Source organism: Coturnix japonica, chromosome 9 (assembly GCF_001577835.2).
Source record: "Coturnix japonica isolate 7356 chromosome 9, Coturnix japonica 2.1, whole genome shotgun sequence".
Lineage (NCBI taxonomy): Eukaryota > Metazoa > Chordata > Aves > Galliformes > Phasianidae > Coturnix > Coturnix japonica.
In genome coordinates this window covers 20,265,858-20,290,212 of record NC_029524.1, presented here as the reverse complement: position 1 = coordinate 20,290,212, position 24,355 = coordinate 20,265,858, and the positions used below count along the sequence as shown (strand labels likewise).

Sequence of the window (24,355 nt, the reverse complement as noted above, 5' to 3'; positions counted from 1 at the left end):
AAACGTGTGTTGCACAAAGAGCGAACAGCAGCATGGGAGCACTTTGATTCTGCAGGCTTCAGTCCCAGTCGGGCACACAGAGCACTGCAGTGCTCCCCAGCCCCACATGTTCCATGCTGGGGAACCTTTGGAGCCCTGCTGCCATGGCTCACTCACAGCAGACAGTAGCACACACCTATGGCAAGCAGCTGGTGCCTTTGGCTAGAGAGGGCTTCCTGCACACCTTGCAAAACTAAATCACAGCCTTTTCTCCCATATTTGGAGAAAAATTCCATCAGTAAAAGGTCAGGAAGCTTATATTTGTATGTGTTTTTCTTCTCTGTAAGAATGAAAAACATTGTGAAAGGAGCTCTTAAGCTGGAGGATGTGAGATTTGCTCTTCTCTGCAGCTTTCCTGTGGCTAAGGACATGACTAATCCCCTGTGACAGCCCTGTGCTTGCAGCCTGCTGCTCTTACTGGTGCATCAGGGACTCTGGCACGTTCCACCACAGCAAATGGCTGTACCTTGCTATCTGCACCAATACCTCTGGCAAGTCATAGTGTCACAGCATGTCCATGTAGCTCAAAGCTGTGGCTACAGTTCACTGGTGCAAGGATACTGGTGAAATATTATGTAAACAGGAAGAAAATATGCCTGTTCCCTTAGTGACTCCATAGTGACAGGCAAATGCTGTCCAATTTCACAATTATCTCCCTCCTCTTGACGGTGTAGTTCTGTGGTTCTGCTTGCTCTCTCCTGCTGTCAGGTGAGTGAGACAAGCTGGCTGCAGCCCCGCACAGCACTCAGCCCACAACATGGGCAGCCCCTGCTCTCCTGACCCCCACTGCTCCCCACAGACAGCTGCTAGGCAGCTCAAACACATCCTGTGAGCACCGAGTGCTGGCAAACAGCTGGCCATTAGCTTGACGTGAGCCTTATCTGGGAGGGAAGTGGTGCAGAAATCCAAACAGAAGTCATCCCACGGGCTGGCACTCTCTTGGAGCTTGGCAGAAGGACACGCTGCTGGTGGAAGGCTGCATCCCAAACCCTCCTGGCACCAGATATGCTCTTAGCAGGGCTACAAACGCTCCTTTGTGCGTAGTCCTGATAACACACTTCAGGCTCCACTCGCGCTCCCAAGCATCTCAACAGTTTCTGGGCCTTTTACTGACCACTGTGCCAAATCCTTCAAGATGGGTGACAAAGAAACCTAAAGCAAATGTTTTGTCTAAAATTTCCAGTCTTAAACCACTTGAGATAATTGCAAGTAGTAAACAGATTATGTAAATCATGACCTGCTGACAGATAATTCACAGAAACAACAGCTAAAGGGATGGAACAAATCACAGTGCTGGGCAGGTCACCGTGCTCTTCTAAGTGCTGTAGGAGACCTGAAGCAACTATGCTGCAGCTTTCTGTGTTGGCTTCTGTTCCAGGTCACTCATAAACCGGTTTGCATGATGCTGGCGATGCCTGCCACGGCTCATTTGTGTACAGCAGCTCTCCTGAGCTGTCAGCTCAGCCAGCAGCACAGCAGCCGTGCAGTGCAGGTCACCTCCCATGGCCACAGGCTGTGAGTGCAGGGCTGGCTGTGCTCTCTTGGCCATCAGCTCCCCCAGCACCTTCCTACAGGTTACAGGAAAAAGAAACAAAAGATCGTTTGTAGTTCTGTAATGTTACCTGCAGTTGAGGCAACAGAATGGCAGGAGCCTGCTTTGGGTTCTTGATCTCATTTAAGGTCTATGAATGTAAGAGGCCAGGCTCTAAAACAGAGCAGGAAAATTCTTATTGTTTCATGTCTCACCCGAGGTTCACACAGAAAGGCCTAAGGATGTGGCTGGGTGTTATAGCAGTGCTGTAGCTATGGCATGCCCTCAGCATACACTTGGGGCTATCTCTTTGTGGGGCATAAATTTAAATTGTCGGGCCGTGCCATGGAAATGCAACATTTGCATTTTCCTATCAGGATGTGCCAGGACGTTACAGTGCAATCACACATCATGAGGTAATAAGGTGAAGAGGGAAGGAGCAGCCTAATCTGCTGCAAATGACTTGCTGTTATTTAGCATTTCGAAAGGGCACACACAGCACCGGGACACCAGGTAGGGACTGAGAGCAGCTCCCGCAGTTTCAGCAGCAGATTCCCTCTTGCAATTTCTGTTCTTGAAACCCTGCCTGTCCCCAGTAATCCTCCTTCCTATCAACGATCCCATTTGCTTAATCGCTGGGGGACTGCGGTGTTTTTGCATGCTGGATCTCAGAATGATGGACGTGGGCGGACCGGACTTGCCTCCCACATTCAAGTCAATGTCACCATTCTTTGGCATTCCCATTGCTCTGAACATCCAGGCTTCCCGTGGCTGCTTTTTCCCTTCTCTGTTTCACAGACACTCTGCAGTTTCCTCATCATGGCATGAGATACATCTCTTCCAGTAGCTCACAAAGGCTGCAAGTAACATCTGTCTCGTTTCATCCGTTCTCACATTCGTTCTGCGGGGAGGGCTGTGTGTGCAAGTGCAGTTTGCATTTTGGCAGGATTTTCTTTCTTTTTCTTTCTTTCTTTCTTACTTTTTTTTAAAGCCAACAGTATAAACGGTCTCCTCCCTGCAGACTGTGTGTTTAAATGAGGAGAAAGCAGATCGGGCTGCCTGCAGACAGGGGGAGGGGAAAGATTTATGGTGCTTCTGAGTTCCCGTGGGAGTTTCCTAGCGGGCCCCTGGGAATCTGCTGAGCCCCGCAGAGATGAACCTCGCCCAGATGCGAAGGTCCCGTTTCACGGGAGGAGCCGTCACAAGCGCCACCATCGTCGCTGTCGCAGAGCTCTGGGTGATCCTGCAGATACGCTGCCTTAACAAACACAACCTTGAACCCAGCAGCCATCTCCCCGGCTCCTGCTTGCTCATTTCCTCCCCTGAGCACGTCCCGTGGCTGGCCGTGCCTCGTGCCTTTCGTGCCTGTTCCCAACCTGCTGGCTGCTCAACAGCCTCCGTGCTCCCTTTTTCGTTCTCACTTCAGCCTTGTATCTGGGACGCTTTTCCTGGCATCCTTCCCAAGTTCTCTCGTTGCCAGCTCGGAGTCAGTACGAGCTTCTTGTCTTCCCTTTCAAATCCTTTTCTATCACGGCAAATAAACCAACTGTCCTCTGCACATACACCACCGATATTATCCCTGACAGATCTTCACTCCTGGCACTCAGCTGCTGCTTAATCATACACATTCCTCCTCTGATTCACCTCATGTGCTCTTGCAGCCAGCAGCTCGGCTTTGATTTGGCAGTGTCACAACGGGAGCGCTGGGATGCCCTCCCTCATTATCCGGTTCTCGCCCCGCGTGCCCCGTCATTAGCACGCTCCTATTTCACTCAGCTATTTGGGCTGGCAACGAGCCACCTCCTGCATCCCCTGCCTCTGCCTTTCCGCCCCGTTGCCGATGCCCCGCTCCTTTGTGCTCCCCCCGATCTGATCACTGTCACGCCGCTTTGCAGAGCTATTGCTCCTATTGCTTTGCGCAGGATGACCTGCCCGCCCTTGATCCCCAGGTAGCCCTCAGATCCCCCCCGCAAACATCCTTCCACTCTCCCAGGACGATCTCGTTCTTGTGACATTGGGAAGGTGAGGGGGCGGGGAGGGAGCAAAGCGACCGAACCTGGCCAACAGTACGACTCGAAAACAGGAACTAACACGATGTGCACGCAGCCCCACAAATAACCTCGCTGCCGTACGCAGCACAAACCCTGTCCTTCCCCTGACCCCTCCCCTGCACGTCTCCTGCCATCTCTCCTCGCTCCGTCCGCCCGCTGCTCTCACAGCCCCGTGCCTGCAGCCCCCCGGGGGGGGGGGGTTCCTAGTGCTTTCCACGCACGGAAGGGCAGCCTGGAACAGCAGGGCCAGTATAAAAAACACGCTATTTTCTTTTAACCTGGAATGATACTGCAGACCAGGGTTCAGCCCTGCGCTCCGTGGCTGCTCCCGTGTTGTGTGAGGGAGGGTGTTTGTGTTTATTAGCCCTTTCCCCCTGGCGTGGACTTTGCTCCTCCGGGTTGGGATTTGCAAGCGGCGGGAGGCTTTCCACGTGTGTTTGAGGAGGTACAAAGCCTGCAGGAAAACAATGGAAATAGCTGGCTTATGACCGCTGCGTGTCACGCACTCGTTTCTCGCCTGTCGGTTTGTCCTTGGAGCTGCTCACGCCGCCTGGCAGCCGCTCAGGAGCGGTCGCAGTGGTTGGGGCTGGCACGCACGTCGGCCGGCAGCTGCGCCGTGCAGGGAGCGGGGCCAGCTCCTGCCCCGTGGGTGCTGAGATCCCCCACGGCCCCGCTGCACACACGGCACCGCTTAAAGCAGGGAATAAAGCTCAGAGATGTTTCCCCTCAGGACCCCCAGATCTTGAGTGCAGCAAGGACAGCCCTGAGCTGAAAGCTCGGACCCTTCAGCCCCCATGTCAGTCCCCTCTGCAACCCCCTCACATCCATCCCTGCTGACCCACACCAGCCCCCATTCCAGCCTCCCCAACCCCACGACTGACCCCGTATCTCTGCCTGCCCCACACTCGTCCCCCTCCAATCCCTCCATGCCATGTCAATCTCAGCCCCCATATCGCCTCCCCCGCATCCCGTCGGTCCGTCCCTCGGATCCGCACGGCATCCCCCGGCCCGTTGCCGTGCATGGCGGTGCACTGAGCGCTGCGTGCCGCTCTCCCATCCTCCGCTGGGCGCTGATCTCATCGCTTCCCCGCGCGGTTCGGTCGGACATCGCGTGCGAGCCGGCTCCCCGCCCCCCCGGCAGCACGCAGGGCCGACAGCTGCTGCGAAGGCGCCGATCAAAGCGCTCCCGCCGCGATACCTCCAGCCTCATCGAGTGCTTTACGCCTTTACTTTCTTCCTCCCGACCTTCGCACATCTGTTCGCTCTGCGTGCGACCCCGCCATTAGCGCCTCACCCCGCGGGCACTGACGGGCAGGGCACACAAAGCGCCTTATCCCGAGCGGAGCGGGGACACGGGACGGGATTAACGGAGCCCAGCGAACGGCACGGAACGGGCAGCGGGCACGGGGGGGAACAGGACAGGGGGCGGCGGGGGGAGAGCGGGCGGGGGTCGGAAGCAGCGTGGAGGGGGTGCTGGGTCCGATTGGAGACGGGCCGAGCGGATGGTTCGGCTGCGGACATGGAGCCGGACCGGGAGCGGGGGAACACGGACAGACGGGGCGGGGGGCGAGGGAGAGCCGGCATCAGGGACTGGGGGGGGCGGTAACAGGGGGGTCAGGTTAATGACGTCACTGCGGGGTAGATGTAACTGGGGGCCTCAAATGACGTCACTGTAGGGGGCTCAGACAAATGACGTCACAGCCGTGCTGACGTCACCGAGCGCGTTCCCCGCCGCTGTCACGTGACGCACGCTCGGCACGCACGCGCCGTTGCCGTGGTGACGGAGGAAGCCGTTGCCGCCGGGCAATGGCCGCCCCCAGCGCCCGCACATCGCTGGGCCTCGGGCTGTGGCTCCGTGCGGCCCCGTGTGCCCTCACAGCCCCGTGTGCCCTCACAGCCCCGTGTGCCCTCACAGCCCTGCCCTCCTTCCATTGCCTCCTTCCATCTCCCTTCTCCCCGCCACCCCCCAGCCGGGGGGATTCCTAAGGGCGCCGGGCCTTCCCCGTGCACAGCGCTGACCGTGTGAGCTCCGCTCCCCGCCCCGCCCGGCCATGCAGCGGCACGGCCCCGTGCACGCCCTGCCCGACGAGATCCGGAAGGTACGAACGGGAACGACCAGCAAACCGTGCGGGGTTGGGGCTGCAGGGATGTTGTGCTGCTGTATTGACACCACACAACGTGGTCCTGGCTTGGGGCAGGATGGGGTGATGTATTACATGTGATTTGATAGCTGTGCTGTACAGGAACACAGTCACTGTGTTGCTGTTGCTGCCAGGTGAGGCTCCGGTTCTATCCCACGTCCTGTGCCATCAGTTTGGGATGGCCACGTGTTCCAGGGGATCACAAATGCAATTAGGAATGGAACGTTCCATCTGATCCCTTCTTTGTGTCTTATCACTATGTGTGAGGGTGTTCTTCTGTTTGGGAGACTGGATACTGCCAAAGTCTGAAAGTGTATCTAATAATCAACAATTCACCTGAGCATTTTCTATGCTTAGGCCAACAGAGCCTGGATAAATTCATCCTGGAATAGTCAAGAATGCTATTGAGACAGTTTGTGAACCATCAGTGATGATATCAGAGAACTCAGACATTGGGTAAGATATGCAAAGCAAGAGAAGGAGAGTGCTTAGGCAAGGGATGAACCTGGGGAACTTACAGAGCACCAACAGCTTTCTTGGCAGCAGGAACGATGGCAGATGCTTTTGTTTATTTAGAAATGACTTTGCAAGTGTCAGCAGGATGAGCTGGGTAGGAAAAATCAGTGCAAGCTTCTCCACCAAACAAATGTGCCAAGGGAAGGGGTGAGGCTGAGTGGAGGATTGCTCTGCATCCAGTGCTGCTCTGTGCTTTCCCATGACTTACGCTGTAGCTGGTGGCACTTCAGCCCCGTCTTTCTCTTGGATTGGTTCCTGATTTCCTTCTCCATCAGAGTGCTGTGTGTGTGCTGACATGAGGAGGAGGCAGATCTGAGAGCAGGCACAAACTGGGCAGGAAGAGGGTGACCTTATTTCATCCAGTGGGATTGTCAGTGTTGGCTACTTTTTGTTGAGCTTGGGTTTTAGCTTACAGTAAGGAACACACCGGTGCCAATCTAGGAGGGACTGTGAGGGATTGCTTTGTCTGCAGCATTAAGAATATCTTAGTAAGAACAGGACATAATTAGAACAAATGGGTCAGGTGCATTAGTACAAAATATACAGTATCTGATTAATCTTCCTTGACACTTTCCATACCTAACACTGAGGTGTCAGTTGTAGGTCGTAAGCAGAATAATGTTATCAAAGTTATGTTCTTATACAGAAAACAAATATTCAGGAAGGTGTTAATAGAGGGATTTGTGTGTGAAATCTGGCCTCAGTTATCTTCTCATCAGAGCTGCTGAGGTGTTGGTTCTGAACTGCAGACTTTAAGAAGAATAACACTACTGATGGGAACTTGAAAGAGCAAAAGTGGTAAAGAGCTTAAAAGCTCCATTCTTCTGGTTAAGGGGCAGTAAAACCAGATTTGCTTATTATAGAAGATGCTTGAGGGCACAGTAACGGTATTCAGATGTGTAGGAGGGCAGTGGCTGTTTTCCATCTCCAGATACAAATTAATCTTCTCTTCACTGTTCTAGACTTGCTTTGGTTGAGTGAGAGGAACTCCAGATTTGGGGTAGTGAGCACAGGAGCAGCTCACCCAGGGAAGGTGTGGAATTGTTCCTGTGGTGCTGAGGAGGGCAATTAAAGCCAGCTTTTGCTTTGGAGTGCAGCACGGGGAGCTCTTCTGTGGTGTACTGTTATCAAAAACACCTCTGTGCAGAAGGTACATTGATGCTTCTAAACAGGAACACGAGTATTCTCAAGTTCCTGTCCCATCCCACCCAGTCACCTCAACATGAGATACATGAGCTCTAAGGCAATGACAGGCCAAGATTTCGGGATCAGTTAAGAGCTGTGGTTTTACACATCCTTTGCTCCTGCTCGGTTTCATCACTCAGTTGGTTTGTGTTGTAGTTGCAGGATAGTTACAAGATAGGGGCTTGGTTACAAGTCACCCCCACAGTTTCCTGTATGGGTATTTTCTGCCTTTTACATACACATTCTTATTCCCTTCACATTCTCTGCTTCTTAGATCTTACTGCATCTCTTTTGGGATCTCTCTTTCAGTTTACTCCTAGCATAAGTAGGCTTTGTGCCAGCTGTAGATCACTGTGCCAAACAGAGCACATGCTCCCAACGTGTAGCTGAGTGGCCAGTGGAACATACGTACCCAGAGGGAGTAAGTGAAGTGTTGTAATTTCTGCTGCAGAATCTGGAATGCTCAAGGCTGGGTGCTGCTTTGGGTTGGCTTGTTCAGCTGTGTGCTCATGAGGTTGTAGTGCTCAGAGCAGATCAGAGTAAGGGATACAGAGCTGTCATTGTTCCTCTCTTCCATGCTGTGGATGCGTGGAGCTTTGTGAGCTGTGTGTCAATGGTTAGAGCAGCAATATGACTGCCTCCAACACAACGCCCTTCTGGAGGCTGTGGGGCTGAGGGGTAGGGATACAGCCTATCCTGCACACAGCCCAGCTGCCAGAGCCTGCCTGGGAGGAAGATCTGGTACAGTAAAGCCATGGATGTCATAGCAGAAGCTGAAATAAATGGACTGCAGGCTGGGCCCAGCAGGTGTTGTGCCATACACAATGCAAGATGAGTGCTAAATGGGGGGAAAAAACCCAGCAGGTAAGTGAGCATCAACATGTCCTTTCAATGTGAGTAGATGGGAAGATACAGTTTTTGTCAGTTTTTTCATCTCAGTGAAGTGGGAAGCAAAACTGCAGCCACCTACAGAAGAGGGTCAAGTGACGCCCTGAGTCATCAAAGTAGCAAACAAAGCTACATCTCATTTTATATTTTACTTGGCAAATAGGTGATCCTTACTTAATACGAATAACAAAATTAATTGGGCACGAGATATCCTTAAGTATTAGTAGTTCTCATCCTGGGAGCTTAAGAAAGTGAGCAAAACAGGAGCTTCGAAGCTACGTTGTGCATCAGTACAGGATGTTCCATGGTATTTGACTATCCACAAAACATCATGTGCATTGCTAGCAGCAAATGCTTACTGATTACACTGGCCACATGTGCTATAGATTGGGTGCATTATGGTGTCTTTATGAGCACATTATGCTATCCTTTCCTTACTTTTCCTGGCTTTGTTTGAATCTGGGGTTATTTTTCTTTCCATAGGTTCTTATGCAGTTCCAGCTGTGTTAATTAGCTGAAGAGTCAAATCTGTCCATTGAGACTGACTTTGTAGATGTGGTACACAGTGTAGTTATGTGTGTAATACTTGAAGCAGCGTTGATATCAACAGTTTGGAAGCAGCAGTGTTCCTGTTCACGCCCCCTGGATGAGCACAGTGACATGATGTGAATGTTCTCAGTGACTGTAATGTGCTTTGGAAAAGTCAGAAATTTTCTGCTTATTTTTGGTACGAGCCCATGTATTGCAATGTGAAGAGATTACAGAAGCCGTTGCCTCATGAGCAGTGTGGCCTACACGGCACGGTGGGCATGTGGTAGGTGTTAGCAGTGCTCGTGTGAGGCTCTGCTGTTACTTCTGGTGCTGTATGCTCTTTATGATTCATTAGTCTGCTTTAAACGCAAGCAGGAAACCATTAAAACTACCTGAAATATGAGTATTATTTCCTGTTGTGGCAAACTAATTATCTCGGGGCATATTTTGAATGAAATATTTGGGACTGGGGCATTCTGTTTTTACTGCAATTTTTAGTGGTATTCATATGGATTCAAGGCAAGTACTGTGGCTTTTATTTTGCATCTGCTGCTTTTATGGATGTTGAGTAAATAATTATGTATGTAGCATGGCTTAGCATTGAACCTGTGGTGGTTTAGCATTGCAACCCAGAACGCTTTCGGACCTGGTGCTGGTTGCAAACTGCTCACGGAAAACTGTGTTTTGTCTTTAAAGAAGTGAAACTTTTGCAGGGACTCTTAGAATCCTTCCATGAAACAATAAATGAAGTTCTGTTTTCTGGAGTTTTGTGTATTGTTCTGGTACAGAGGTAGCTTGGACAAATGCAGTGTTGTGTTGGTTTTGTTTCCTATTGGGCCAGTTCTTGGTTCAGCAGCCTCAGTTTGGGGGGGCAATTAGTGCAGCATTGTGTCATGGAGGGGCTCGGAGTGCTGCCATTCCCCAAAGCTCTGCCTCCCTGCACTGCAGGTAGGTATGTGTGGTATATCTGTGCTGCTGGCTCTGTGCTTTCGTGTCACTGGGTATTCCAAACCTCTTAAAGAATCTCCCTGGCTGAGGACATAAGGTCTCACTTTAGGAGTCATGGCTGTCTCTCAGTTTCCCATTACCGGCTGTTTCCAGCACCATATTCCATATTCCAGCACCATATTGGCCCATATTCTGGACACCTTAATGCCCAGGTGCTGCTGAGTCCCTGAGGAGACTACTTTTCCTTTAATGAGAACTTAGGTCTGTGTGATTGCTATCAGTGGAATTGGAAATACAAGCAGAAGAGAGCACGGTGCCCAACTCCACACCCCTGTAGCTCTTTGGTCAAGCAGAAATGATGTAAATTCCCATCCCTCTATTTCAGAAGCTTGAAAAGAAGCTTGTTATTCAGAGGGCTAAAAATGGGCCAGACCGCCAGTCTTTTTTTCCCCTTATAACTTATGCTGTCCGTATGCTCACAGCGTTGAGTCAGACAGATGTGACTACCCATCTCACTGCTCCTGGGAGCTGAGATCCATGTAACCATGGAGTAACAGGAGTTCTTCCAAAGCTGAACACAGCTCTGGGTCGGAACTGCTCCCACAGTTGCTGTAGTGGAACAGCTGCTGGAGTAGCGTGGCTCCGAGTGCTGCCTCGTGATGTGGTTTGTTCTGGACGTAGCTCTCGTCCTTTATAGCATCTGGCGTAACGTATGTCAGAGCTGTAGCTCAGAACCTTCCTCGTTCAGACACTTTGTCCTCAGCGAGTTTCTTTGTTTCTCTTTTTGTTGTCAGCACACAGTACTGTGATTTGCTAAATCAAATATCAGGGTTGTTTTTAGTATCCCTGTTATCTTTTGATGTCCTGTTTGCCCTGAGTATCCCTGTTCTGGGTGGCCAAACCCACAGTATTAAATTACCTTCAATCAGATTATTAACAAATGGAGTTCTTTTTCAGTTCGCTGCTTATCCTCACAGTCCCTTTTCTGGTCACAGCTCTCATCTTTTCATTTTCTGTTCTTTCCAAACTGGATTTTTTTTTTTTTCCCCTCTTATCTCAAATGCAAACAGGAAAAAGATAATGATAACAGTCCCTTGGTCAAATGTAAATAGGGAAATATGGAATCAGAAAGCACAGATCTCTTAGTGGTTACTCAGTGATAATCCCCTCCCGGAAGAGGCAGCTCTGTAAGCAAAAGAACTCACGAGTTTCCTGTGTGCTTGTGCACAGTGGCTGATGAGCCTTGGTGCCTTGGGTACCAGGGACAGTCTTGAGTGGGATCTTCTGTGTAGACCTGCATAAGGCATTATCCTGCATACATTGCCTGCCCAGGGCTGAGCCGTGCTCCAGAGCAATCCTTAGTAAAGGAACCTGTTGAGTCCTTGGTGCCCACCTGGCACCTGTAGAGCCCCAGTACTTGTGCCCTTGGTGCCGAGATTAGCGATAAATGACCAAACATCCCAGTTCACAAATGACTGAAGGATGACAACAAAGAATTACATGCACAAACAAAGCAATGTTATTTCTCTTGGAAATTGTGCAAACCCTAAATCCATTTTGTTTGTAAGTCACTTTGAAAGCATGCTAATGCTTTCTGACTTCAGCCTTTGGAGCAGTGGAGCTGTAAGATGGCTTTGTCATTATGTTGGAGGATGAGATCAGCACCTGCAGCACAGCAGTGTTCCTCTGTACTTCAGGAGATGCTTCAGGTGCCAGCGAGGAGAGCTCTGCTTTGATGGTGGCAGTGAAAACTAAGGAGAGCTCAGTGAGCCGGTGCTGTGGTGGTGCTTTTCAGCCCTGGTACCCAGTGAAATTTCTATAGCTGTTTGTTTGAAAGGCAGCGGTGCTGCAGGAGAGCACGATGTTCTTTGGGGGATAAGAGCCCCCTCTCTGTCCTCCTTATAACAGCTCATTTTGTCCTTTTTCAATAGAGTAATTTTAGTGCTTTGGAACCTAACGATGTTTATCCCAAGTAACAGTTTCATATTTCCAAGCACAGTTTGCAGCTGCCAGGAAAAACAATCTTGAGTTTTCAGTTCATTCAGAGCAACTGGAACGAGGGTGTTTTAAACAGTGGCAGAACGTAGGAACTGGAAGATAAAGTTTGGTCTGGCGATTCCAGGGCAGCCTGAAATACCATTTTCCTCATGCTGTATTGAAATCGTGGGGTGATGGATCTTCTCATAGTTAGTTTCTAAGAGCTGTTTTCCTGCCTCTAAGTGTTTCTTATTTCCATTTATCCCAATGTTCCAAAATGTCCTTATTTTAATTTTCTAGAGCATGAGGAATTATTGTATTTTACTTATTTAACTTAAGCTGTTTGCACTCTTTCATTTTTTTTATTATTATTTTTTTAATTTTTACTTTTTTTAGGCATTTTGTTAGAATTGTAACCGTTAATTGCACGATAGGTTGAAGGATGCTTTAAAAGCTCATTAGAAAAACAACTACAGCTCTGGCTGCTGTCAGTTTCCAACTGCCATACTTCAAAGCTCGCCCATAGCTTTCTGCTGCTTGGAATTTGTCCCTTTAGCAGGGCAATGAGTGTCCCCTGCTCCAGTTGTATTTCTGACCGTTTCCTCACAAATGCACATGAGCAGTGATCCAAGAACAGGGCATGTTCCAGGATGGCAGAATGAGAGTGACCCGGGCTGGAAGGAGCCTGAGGAGATCCCTTGGCACAACCTTTGGTCGCAAAGGGAGCCAGAAGGGAATGGGATCCTGCCCTGTGCTGGTGAGTGGTGCTTACGTGTCCCATGTGCAGTGTCAGGCTGCTGCGTGGCTCTGGCTGGCGTAGTCAGTCTGTATTCCTTTCTTGGGCAAGCTTGGTCCTGTGGCACTGTAAGCTGAGTGGTTTTGCTTTTTGTTTCCTGGAAATGAAAGTGATTGAAATACACAGGGATGACTGATGCTCTGAGTAACAGGAGTGTATCAGATTCTGATGGTCTGCCTGGACATTTTTGTGATGTGTCACTTACTGCAAAGCTCAGTGATTTTATCGCTTACAAAAGCCTGTTTCCTACTTAATAAATGGCGTTTTAATTAATGTCTTTATGTACTCTATCAATTATGAATATTTCACACCTAGCAAACTACTTATACTTTCCATCATTCTCAAGTGCCATTTGCTCTATATCACAATGACAGGGCTCTTACTTGGGTTATTTTTGTATAGATGACTGAATTACATCACTACTCACTTTTCCTTTTGCCTTCTCAGCTGGGTGTGAGTTGACAATAAACAGTAACATTTTCTGGCTCATGCAATCAGAGATTTCATTTAAAATGTAATTTTGTAAATCACAGAATACTTAATCTTATTTATAATTAATATATTAAACATAGCTCTGAAATATTTCAGTGTAGAGTTCTGGTGGGAGTTCCTACATAGTAAACTGCATAGTTGATTATCCTGTGAAGATTCCCATAAGCAGCAGTACAGGTATGGTTACAGCAATAATGCAGTCTGATCATACATGTTCCAAAGTTTTGTGGAGTCACTCTGGTTTTGTCACTGCATTCAACTTGTTTCTTGCATAGGCTCTAACAATTTCCTTTCTTCTTAGATGTCTCGGGATCAGACGGTGTGTAAATACTGCGGCGTCAGCTATTTGATACTTCATGAATTTAAGGTGATGGAAGAAAAAATAAAAGCAATGGAAAAGGAGATCAAGTTTTATGAGGGAAGTATAGAACGGGAAAAAGGACTTCAGGAAGAATTGCAGTCTCTCTACCAAGACCTTGAACGCTGCCGAGCTGATGGGGAATCTAAAACAGAAAGGTCAGAGCACATTGTCCGGTGTGATGTTTTTTCCTAATGTCTGTGTATTAGGTCATGTCATTCCAAAGAATAGAAAATACAAGTAAGTTTTATCTTTTTTTAGCAGGTGTAACAAATATACTGTAATATTGAAATCACATCTTGTGGCATTCTCTAGACATGAGTTTTGAATTCTATAGTAGTTTAAAAACAGTCAGTGTACTTAAAGGAAAAGAAAGGCTGGAAGGCAGTTTGGGGGTATTTCCTCCCCGCTGCACCATTCCAAGTGGAAATGATCAACTGTTGCATCTTATTGTTTTGTCATAAAAATATTTGTAATACCTCTGAAGAAATCCCACAGCCCTGCGAGTTTCACCGCTCTGAAGTTTGCACTTACTGTCTCATAGTAACACTAAAAATCAGCGTTTGTACCCTGGGAAGCTCACAGTTCACTGTCTGTGTGATGATACAGAAAAGCAAGTGATGGTGCAGAATAGCAAAGCAGTTCTGAATGTCTTGGGTGCTGCCCTGGCTGTGCTCTTCTGAAGTAGGAGCCGGCAAACACTTAGTGCTGTTTCACTGTTGCAAAGGTCCTCCCAGTTCAAAGGGGCCTTTTGTAGTCTCCAGAACTCCAGTGCTGCAAAATGTCTGTGTGTTCAAGTAGAACAGCAGACTGAATAGTATGTGCAGAGGAAGGAGAAACTTGTTGGTAATTCCTTGCTCATCTGAATCACACTGCCAGAAGCTCATGTATGGGTAAGTCCTTCTGATTCGAAGGGCTCCCATTCCTTGTGTGACTGACTCACAGCTGGCTGCAATGGATCTAGGCCTGAAAATACAGAGCATTTGGGGAATTAAGGTGCTCTCCCAGGAGACTGGGAACCCTGGGGGGAGAAACAGTTATGGATTGTCTGTACCACTTACTTTTTTGCTTTGTTTTATTAATCATTCAAATACTCTGACAGTTAAACATAGCTCTTAGTAGATTCTATTTAGGACAGCATTTGGTAACGTAGCAAATAAAACATTCATTTGAACACACAAGTTCACACAAGCTTGAATAAAACATATATTTTGTGGCTCACCCAGCTCGTACTGTATTTCAACACTTTTTCATTCGGGCTGAACCTGCCTCCCCCACCCTCAAATTGTCAGTGTTTCTTTGGTTTGACGGCATGTTGCTCCTTGTTCCTCCCAGGGCTCTGGGTGGCAATTGTAGCAGCAGCAGCACTCTGTGTGTTAGCAGGTAGGTGACAGCATGTTCCTGATGAGGACCGTTTGCCAGAGGAGGAGCTGCATTCTCCTTTAGCTGACTTTTTGTAGCAAAGCCGGAAGAGTTAATGAAATTTTTATCTCTGCATTTTTTCCCCCTAAGGCTTGACTTGATTTAAAACCTGCTGAAATGGAGTACTTTCAGTAGGCTTTCATTCAGATCATAAATCAACTTTTGTGGCTTGTTAAGTCAGCTGTCTAAATATTCCTTATCTTCTTTGTACCGTCCCAGGTCTCTGTTGTTACCTTGGGCCGTTGGCACAAACTAACTACTTGGTGTATTATCTTCTTCCTGGTTCTTGTTGACAAATTGTTCTTCCCAAACTGCAAGTTTTTATCAGAAACCAAATACAGCCTTTTTCATCTCTGGTAGACCAAGAGATTTAATCTTTCTTGTTAGATGCAGGCGGTTTCACTTTTATATTCCTTTCCGGTTACTGTATTGCTATTGTCTGTACCTGTGGTTAACCTTGAAAGCTGCCTGGGAACTTGTGGAACTTGGTCACCTGCCTTCTTGGGACTTGGTCAGAAGAAGGGGAACTGTCATGGGGTTACCACCCTAAGCTGCTGGAGGTTCAGGTGTGCTGGAATTGAGCCCCTCTGCATGGGAGCCCTGCGCTCCCCCTCGGGCTGAGGTTACTGACTTCACTGCATGTGGGTACCCTCTATGTATAGTCTGATCACTTTTCTAACTACCACTATAAAATATATAAACTAGGCTTAAAAAGATGATAGTGCTGAGCAACATGAATGTGAGAAGAAGCAAAAACATGTTATGATGGTTAGGCCTGAAGAAGTGTAGGTATCACAGAGTGAGACTTGTCTGAGATCCCTCATAACTGTATTCCTGAAAACCTTTTGTACAAACCAAGCTGAAGGAGTTAACTGTTGGTTGTTAGCATGCCTTAACATCAGTTCTTTTCTATGCAGTAATCAAATTGCTCATAACTGTAACCTCAATTTTCAATCTTTTGATTCAGGTACCTCTACTCCCTTAGAAGAAGTGATCCCGGAGTTATGTTGTGAGGGTGGAGATTCAATAGATTGTAATTAATGGAGCTGAAATTGGTAGCCAGATAGGTAGCACTGGGAAATAAAATACTGGGTTTCTTCAGAGGTGGATCTTGAGCTGCTTGTGATGAGGCAGCCATCCTTCTGTCGTTGTTTGCCAGGCTGCTCCACTGTTTTACCTTTGCTTGAATGCAGATAATCCAGACTGTCTTCACAATACACTTTATTTCTCTTGAGTTAATAGAGATAGCAATTAGTGCAAGATCACTATGTTCTCATACTTCTCTTTTAATTAAGTCATTGAATAATCTACTGAACTCTTTCCTTTGTGCTAAATATCACCAAAATAATGTGCTTATTTTGTCCTCCTTATGGGGATGAGGGTAAACAGAGTGCGAGTGTCTCGCCTTGTCTGCCTGTTCTCTGTGTGTGAATGATGAAACAATGTAGGTAATGTCATGTTGAACTCTGAGAGTGCAATTCCATGCTAACCTCATTAAATCAAATCTTTGGAATGGAAAGAGAAAGAAAATGTCTGTTCCTACTTGTAAGTTGCATTTTAAAACTGAGATACAAAGACATTTACAGGTAGGTAGGGGAAATGTTTCCTAGGAAAGTAATGCCAAAATTAAAAATATCTGTATATATGTTTTCCTTTCGGTGATCACAGTTGGGCCCCAACAGCTTGCTTCTTAAGCACCAGATGTTCAGTTATGGATTTGGCAGAGCTCTGCAGACCCAGGTTTCTCTAGCAGAACTGCTGTTTGTTACATTTGCATTTTCATGCAGATGCATTATAGATGATCCATCTGATAACATTAGCTAACGCACATGAATATTAAGGCTTAACTTCTTGCTACAAATCATTCTTGTTTTCTCTGTATTTCTAAAATTGAAGAAAATGTTAGTGTAATACCTCTGCCATCCTTTGGTTATGTGAAATACTTGTGGATTCAAGTGTTTATTTACTAGTGACAGTGAGTCACTCATAGACAAATAGATCATTTATTTACTTGACTTGCACGAGTTGGCTCAGCTGTCTGTTAGTTCTGTGCACTTCCATTCATTTCATTACAATTGTGGGAATAGCTCAGGAGCTGTTGAACAAACAATGTTTTCAATGTAGATAGTTACACTGCTATAGCTGTGCTTGAAAGATAAACAGATCAGAATCACTGCTATGTTGGGAATGGTCAAAAGGTGATTTTTTTTTTTTTTTAGAGGCCAAAAGAAAAGTGCAGTTGAGCTACCAGCCCCTGTGGACATTGTGGCAATAATGGGTTGTGGCCTGTGTGTGCAGCAGGGCTGTGGTGCAATGGAAAGCTCCCCAGTGCACCCCATGGGCCATCCTCCTCATGCAGGCAGGTGCTAGTAGAAAAGAAGTGTTGGGTTTCTTGTCCCATGTGTCATCATGGGGCCATTTTGTTTCAAAAGAGATGTACAGTACTTAAAGCAAGTCACATGAGGACACGGGGAGGTTGCTCTATGATTATCAAATAATGATTATGAAAAAGCCACATGCCAGTGTTAGCAAATGCTCTCAGCAGCCATCCACAGCAGGCATCTCTGCACATTTCCAGGGTGTTGCATGAGATGTGCCCAGTGGAACACGTGCTCTGCTGGCCCCAGATTGGAGCCGGGCTGTGCTCTGTGCTGGTCTGACTGGCAAGAGCTGAGGCTGAGAAAGCCCATAGGCAGGGAAAGCCCCATCTCTCTCAGCACGCTGCGCTATCTGATCAGCTGTCTGCTTTCAGTCCTACTTCTTTGAGGTGGGACGCAGTGCAGACCCTCTTCTCAGCTGGGTGCTGCAGCAGCACTGAGATAATGGGGTCTGGGCACTTCGTACCATACATCTCCTAATCTCATGTGCATGAGTGTAATTGAAGCATAGATGGAACAAATTTTGATTTGTATTTTTAATAGGGTCCTGATAACACTCTCCCTGCATTCTCTCCACTTTAAGGTTGATATATCAACCTGAAAGAGACAGATATCATTGCTGGAAAGACTTCAGTATATTTTTGTTTTAAAGTTGGGTAATAAATCACTTTATTTACATTTATAGAATAACAAGTCTAACAATGGAGTTAAAAAACAAACAAGATGAACTAAAAAACGTGAAAGAAGATTTGCGGTATTTCCAGGAAGAAAAGGAAGCTGCCCATAAGCAATCCCAGGTGCTCAGGTGAGAGCCTAGAAAGCTTTGCTTTTTGCAGTGCCTCTGGTATGTGGTCAGCTGAAAAGATTTTTGAGGTAGGAGGAATGCTGTGAATGAGAAGTGTTTGGAACCATCCCCTGGGTTTGCCTTATTCATGATATATGAGGTTCTGTAGTGTCAGCAGGGGTAACCTGAACATGTGGTTGCTGATATCCTTAGCAGCTTTTTCACAACTTAAAAAGCATTAATTATCACTTAGAAGGAAGTGGGCACATCTTTCAATACAGTGGGGATACAGTGTGCCTTACAGTTTTTTTGGTGAGAGTTCAGCATGAGCCTAGAGATGTAGTTCTTTAAGCGCTGGCTCTGATTTCTTAATAAAAGTAACTGTTTCATTTTTACATGTAAGTTTAAATTCAATGTTTAGAAGAATATTGATTTTATAGTAAACTTCTTCCAGTGTATTTCATACTGAATTGTAACCCAATATGCTATAAAGTATCATGTAACAGAAAAGTAGTTATCAGGCTTACAAGTAAGATATTTTCTCATAGCTGCTATTTTTCTGACTTGCAGAAGTACATTGGAACACCATTGCTCAACTCTGAGCAGGGCTGTCTGTCTGTTTCCTTTCATCAGAAGAGAACTAGAAAGTATTAAAGAAGTTGTGTCCAGTAACCTAGAGAGCTGGGCTGCCCTGAAAGAAGACATTTTTCAACAAATAAGAACTGTTAGCAAAGAAGCTTTGACAGGTAAATTATGATGTTGTGTGCTGACAGGCAGTGAGTTTGAAATCTCAGAGTTATGCTTGAATAACACTTCTGCTCTGCCTCAGCTGGGAGAGGAGTTTTGCTGGGAAAACAATGCAGTAGTGTAATGGCAAATGGCACCATCCAAAGGATCCAAAGAAGCTGTGTGTTGGCTCTTGCAACTTTAATGTCTTTGGTCATACTTTGCATGTTCGTACTCGAATCCTCACGGGTTATTTTAGTGTGTATCAGTTGATAAACCAGTATTTGGTCTGGTGTATAATTGTATCAGGTTTATAAAGTTGCAAAGCTGACATCACCCAGCTGATCAGGAGGGTCCTGTCTGCAGAGCCAGCACAAAGAAATCGCTCTGTGGCATCCCTTGTTGTAGCAACAATCAAGGGAAATGTCAGTGTCTTGCACTTTGATTCATGACTTCATCTCCTAATTAGACTGAGCACAGAAAGTATTGTGCGTTCCTAAGAATTCCTCTCTTCCTGTGTTCTCTGTGTTCTTTCTAGCTAATCAGGAGAGTATGTACATGCCTTTCTGCAGACATATTCAGGTTCAAGGAGTTTCATAACATTGCTAAGCTTCTTTTCTAAAGTATTTGCTTTGTTTGCTGGAACTGTATATGTGGAAGCTGTCTATTGGAGCAGAAGTACAGCCTTTCAGGTTCTTTTAATTATTTGTGCTACTATGGGTGCTAGTTATTGTCAGCTGCTTTCAACACATCCCACTAAGAGCAGCGCCACACTCTGAATATTATACACATCCTTAGATCTGGCTTTCTGAAGTAAGGTAGTCACACACCTTTATTTCAGCCTCTGAGCGATGTTCAGAAGCCTTTGTCCTCTGTTTTATGAGTTAACATGTTGTGACATGTGAACATATGATGGCTTTATTTTGTCTTACTGTAATTTGCAATAAGATTTTCAGAGCCTGTTTTCTCTAAGAAACTTCAAGGGGAGAAATGTTACATGAATTGCTACTCCTTATGCCCAGACCAGTTGCCTTAGTTTGAAAAAGAAATTATAAAACCCACTGTGTATGTATGCCTTTAAATCTTGGTTACTTAATGGCAAGTAAACACGGGTATAGAAACTTAAAACTTTTTGCCATTTACACTGTTTAGTCTAACAATAAATTGATGTGAGTGTGGAGTAGGGCTACAGACTACTTGAGTCCTGAAGCTGTAAATCATGTGTGGAGCAAGGGAAGGTGATGATATTGCCCTCTATCAGGACATAAACATGCTTGTGAAGGTATTTGTCAAGATACAGTTAGGAAGACAATACAGGGACAAGCTGCTTACCCTTTCCAAATGTCAGTGAAGCCTCCAGAAGGGGCAGTCTCCAAATAAAGATTCTGCTCCCTCAGCTTCCTTAAACGAGAGCAAGGAAGGGTGGACCCTGTGGCTGCACCTTCTGGTTGCTCACGTGCATTGCTTGCACCTGTAATGCAGCTTCTCACCTGCTACTCAGTCACTGGTTCAGGACCTGACCTAGCAATCATCATACATCAGGTGAGATGCTTTTTAATGAAGAAGGTATATTTGACAACAGCTTATGTGATTTTTCTCCTCAGAAATACCCAAACTGAATCAAAAGTTAGCAAAATCCCAGAGGGAAAATGAGTGCCTTCAGGAAAAGGTAAAACATCTGACTCTGGTGGCTGATACAGTTGAGCTGAAAAATCAACAGCTTCAAACTTCTCTTCAGCAAGTGAGTGAGCTACAAAGCAGATGCCATGAGCTACAGAAGGAAACATTAGGTAAGAGAATTTTGAGATTCTAAGCAAATAAAATGAAATGTGAAGTTCTGACCATTGCTGTGACTGCACTCAGCAGCTGAATTCAGGCTCTAATAAAGCATTGTTAGTATCTCTCGAATCTGGATTCTTTAGAAAGCAGCACTGTATTTGTGGTGCTGACTCAGAGGTGTTTTAGGGTATTTGGAACGTATAGAGGTTGTGCTGTTCCGGGCATGGCTTTGAGCCATCAAACTGGCGCTGTGATTACCATGCCCCCTTATGCACAGGATGTTATTTCAGATCTAAAGCAGTGGGTCTCAGTGCTAGTCATGATGAAGGAATTTCACTGATCCTTCAGTAGCAGTGATAATATCAAATGTAAGACTGAGGAGTGGAAGACTGCAGTGACTGTGGAAGACTCATCCAATGAATTATCGACCCAGACCACCAAGGGCATGTTTTATTTCTGTCACAGTGTAACAGTGCTGTTAGGAAAGCTCCAGCAGAGGTGGATTTGAATGCCAGATATGAGCAGATAATTTTACAGCCTTCACCTTATTGCCTTTTTGTGGTACAGGCTCTCGCTGTACTGGAGATTGCTCAAGCAGGCAGAATCAGTCAGAAGACAGTCAAGGTGACTGGCTCAAAACCAGCACCAGAGTTGCAGATCCTGCAATTATTTATTGCAGTTAATCAAGCTTTCTCTGCTAGGAGGGTAGTGTTTATAGAAGGAAAGTTTGTTTGATCTTTTTCTTGTGCCATTCAAAGAAAGCGTCCTGAAGTTCTATAATTTAGCAACCTGGATGTTCCACTGGAAATGCTGATAAATTGCAGTTATTTGCAAGCTATTTGAAGGTAGTTGTCCCAGGCTCTCTGAACAGATCCCATGCAGCAGTGCTTAGGTACCTGGCTGTGACTTGGTTGCACAGTGTTGAGTTTTGATTGTATTCTTACTCCTTTTGCCCCAATACCTGACTTTCTTCTGTTATATCACCAGAAAAATAACTTTTGTTCCTTCTCAGGTGCACTCTGCCATTCCCTTTGTGTTGAAATGCCTTTTTTCACACATAGTAAGAAACTTGTGGGTGGCACAAGTTAAATTTCCATCGCTGCTGTGCAGCCTGTTGCGGTTCCTTCCTTAAGCAAGCACTGACAGCAGTTGTGCTTGTAGTGTTGAGGACTGAAGATGTTTCCTATTGTGGGGAGTCACATTCAGTAAATCTCAGCTGGTGTTGCTCTTTGGGTGAAGTGGCTGTGTGTGTGCATGTGAGAGTTTCAGTGATCTCAGTGGTAGTTCACATGCATTCTTGGGAGCTGGAATGTTGGCACTCGCTGCTGCTAAAGTCTAAAGTCCAGTAGTTTGGTGTCCTGTCCTCCCTGCTGAAAGATGGCACAGTTCAAAGGACAGTGCAGGAGCTCCAGTAACAATTACAGGACAGTCTGTCTTCCTTACATGTCTCATCCTGATCTAGAACATCCTCAGACCTAATAAGACAGTCTGTTAAGCCTTGAAATACGTGGCTTAATATCCTTACAATAAGATGTTTGTATCACCACATTTATACTGATATGAGAACGACCCAGTGATACAACTGGAGTGCCCTTTTCAGTTTTGTAAAGCTGTTTCCTTCAGAGATTCCTGTAAGTAATTAGCTTCATAGCTTGCTTAGGTAACATTGCAAAGATACATTTTCTGCCTTACTTTCCCTCATTTTTAAACTCTGTGCAGAACTGCTTTGTTTTATGTTAGAGGATGTGGTGCTTGCATGGTGCTACAGCCTGGATTCTCAAAACCCAGATATGGTCCCTTAAGTTTCTACTCTGCATTGGAACATCACTCCAAGCAGAGATAATTACTTTCTAGCTTTTTATGCATAGCATTGTGCACTGACTGTAGTATATAACAGTGCCACATCCTGAGCAGGTTCAGACTAGTTCGTGCATAGCATAGCAACTTTTGTGCTGAAAAAAAAAGAGGATCTTTGAGCTTACAGAGAAGCTTCTGATCTAGAAGCCCAGCTCTGCTCTTTGGATCTTCCCCATGTGTTACTGTACAAGTCTACCAAGATTGCTCAGCATTTCCAATTAAAAGAGCGTAGTTTTCAATGGCTTTGAACATTGCCAGTCTTTGTTAATCAATGATTTTTTTTTCCAATTAAAACAGATGTAGCTTTCACAAGAGTAAGACGGGTGGGAAAGTTATTGGATTTCATGTTTTATTGTGCAAACTTTGAAAAACCCATGAACTTTCTGTTCTCTGAGAAAGGACTTTGGGACCGAGAGCTTTAACAGTGTTCTTGACATAGAGGACCAAGTTAAACTGATGTCCAAGCCTCTGGAAACATTAAATACCCATTTGTTACTGTGGTGGCTGAGCTCTGTTTGATGTTCTGGCTGCAGAGCACTGGGTTGAGGAGTGCTTTCCCATGCACTGTTTGTTCAAGTGCCCCTGTGGCTGTCTGTAAATAAGCTCACACTGAGCAGAGAGATGTGAGCCTTGAGTAGCTGGAGTTTTTTTCATCCTGTGTGTGGGGGGGACGGACAGAAAAGCAGTATGCCATGGGTAATATAGGGCTCATGGAGGACGTGGGAGCTGTGTACTGAAAGATAACTCTGAGTAAGACAGCTGTGCTGCGTGGTAGCTGGGAGGAGGGTGCTCACAGCTATGTGTGTTGAGAAAGCCAACACATGGGTGGCTGTGGGCAGCGTCCTCCTCTGTACTGCAGGCACAGTGCTGCCCTTGGGCATCATGCTGGGCAAGGAGGGGATGGCTGCCAAACGCTGTTTCCCTTCTTCCTCTGGCCTGGCTCCAGCTGATCCTTGTGGTTGGCAGTGTTCTGTTGCACTGTGTATCCTTAGCTGAGCAACAGCTCTCATGTCCTTCTCAGAGGCTTCAGAGTTCAGTCTGTATTCCTCTTTTGCCCATGAGTCCAGGAGGGCAGTTGTGCTGCTCATGGAATTTGGCATTAATATTGGCAGCTCCAGATCTCTGAGTTTGACAAGAAACAAACTGGGACTGATGGAACTGAATTACTGTTTGTCGCTTTGGTGTAACATAACTGAAAGTGAAGACATGACCTTTGAAAGAAAAAAGCCTGAAACACTGGAGTATTCTGGAAAGATTTTATCCATGTTTATTAAAGCTTTTCCCCTGTTAGCATTGACAGGAGACGGAACCGTGAGCTGACATCTGTGGTTCTGCCATTTAAAAAAATCCAACTGCTGTTTTGGTGTTGTTTGTTTGTTGATGTGCATTCCAAAGGAATATTTTGGAAGCTGTGTTTCTGTTTATCTGGTGATGGGCAGCATCGTGCTGCTCAGAGCTGCTGCCTCTCCCAGGAAGGGCACCGTCCTGCAGCCTCTCCTGCTCACTCTGTTTTTAAAGATGTTTCCAAACATGAAGGGTTTAAAAAAAAAAAAAGACAGCAGACGTAATGGGTTCACTCCAAAGTTATCTCAGAGGTTGGTGTGACTGGATCCTCCAGCATCTCGGCAGCATAATGCTGAGCACAAGGGTCACTGTGACCGCTGCTCAGAATGCTGCGCTGTTCCGCTCGCTGCTTGTTGTCTCCCTGTGTCAGGTTTTGTTTTCAAACTGCGTATAGTGCAAGTTTGAAGTAGCAGACGTTTTGTGGTGAAAACATAAATAATGTTGGAGTATGGAGTTCAGAGAGCAGCAGGACTCTGAAGAATCCTATTGCAGTGCTAAAATCTCAGCAATGGAAATCAGTGCATTATGTGAGGCATTCTTTTTTACTACTAACAAAAATGTATCAATTGCTTCATAATAAATCCACTATCAGTAGGAAATAAAATGTGGATA

The 24,355-nt window shown here is 46.2% G+C and overlaps 1 protein-coding gene across 6 annotated transcripts in view; it reads left to right on the top strand.

The window, feature by feature from the left end:
• Positions 1 to 775: 775 nt before the first annotated feature.
• LEKR1 (leucine, glutamate and lysine rich 1) overlaps positions 776 to 24,355 on the top strand; it is a 47,333-nt gene continuing 23,753 nt past the window's right edge. For 3 of the 6 annotated variants that reach the window (XM_032446595.1, XM_032446593.1, XM_032446594.1), the window contains exons 1-5: positions 12,193 to 12,564; positions 13,397 to 13,611; positions 17,939 to 18,058; positions 18,608 to 18,783; positions 20,368 to 20,553. In XM_032446595.1, the coding sequence (XP_032302486.1) occupies positions 12,448 to 12,564; positions 13,397 to 13,611; positions 17,939 to 18,058; positions 18,608 to 18,783; positions 20,368 to 20,553 (814 nt within the window). In that variant the 5' untranslated portion in view covers positions 12,193 to 12,447. Of the gene's footprint in view, positions 2,084 to 5,233; positions 5,721 to 12,188; positions 12,565 to 13,396; positions 13,612 to 17,938; positions 18,059 to 18,607; positions 18,784 to 20,367; positions 20,554 to 24,355 lie in introns of those variants that run through there. The other 3 variants (XM_032446597.1, XM_032446596.1, XM_032446598.1) reach the window with 3 other exon arrangements.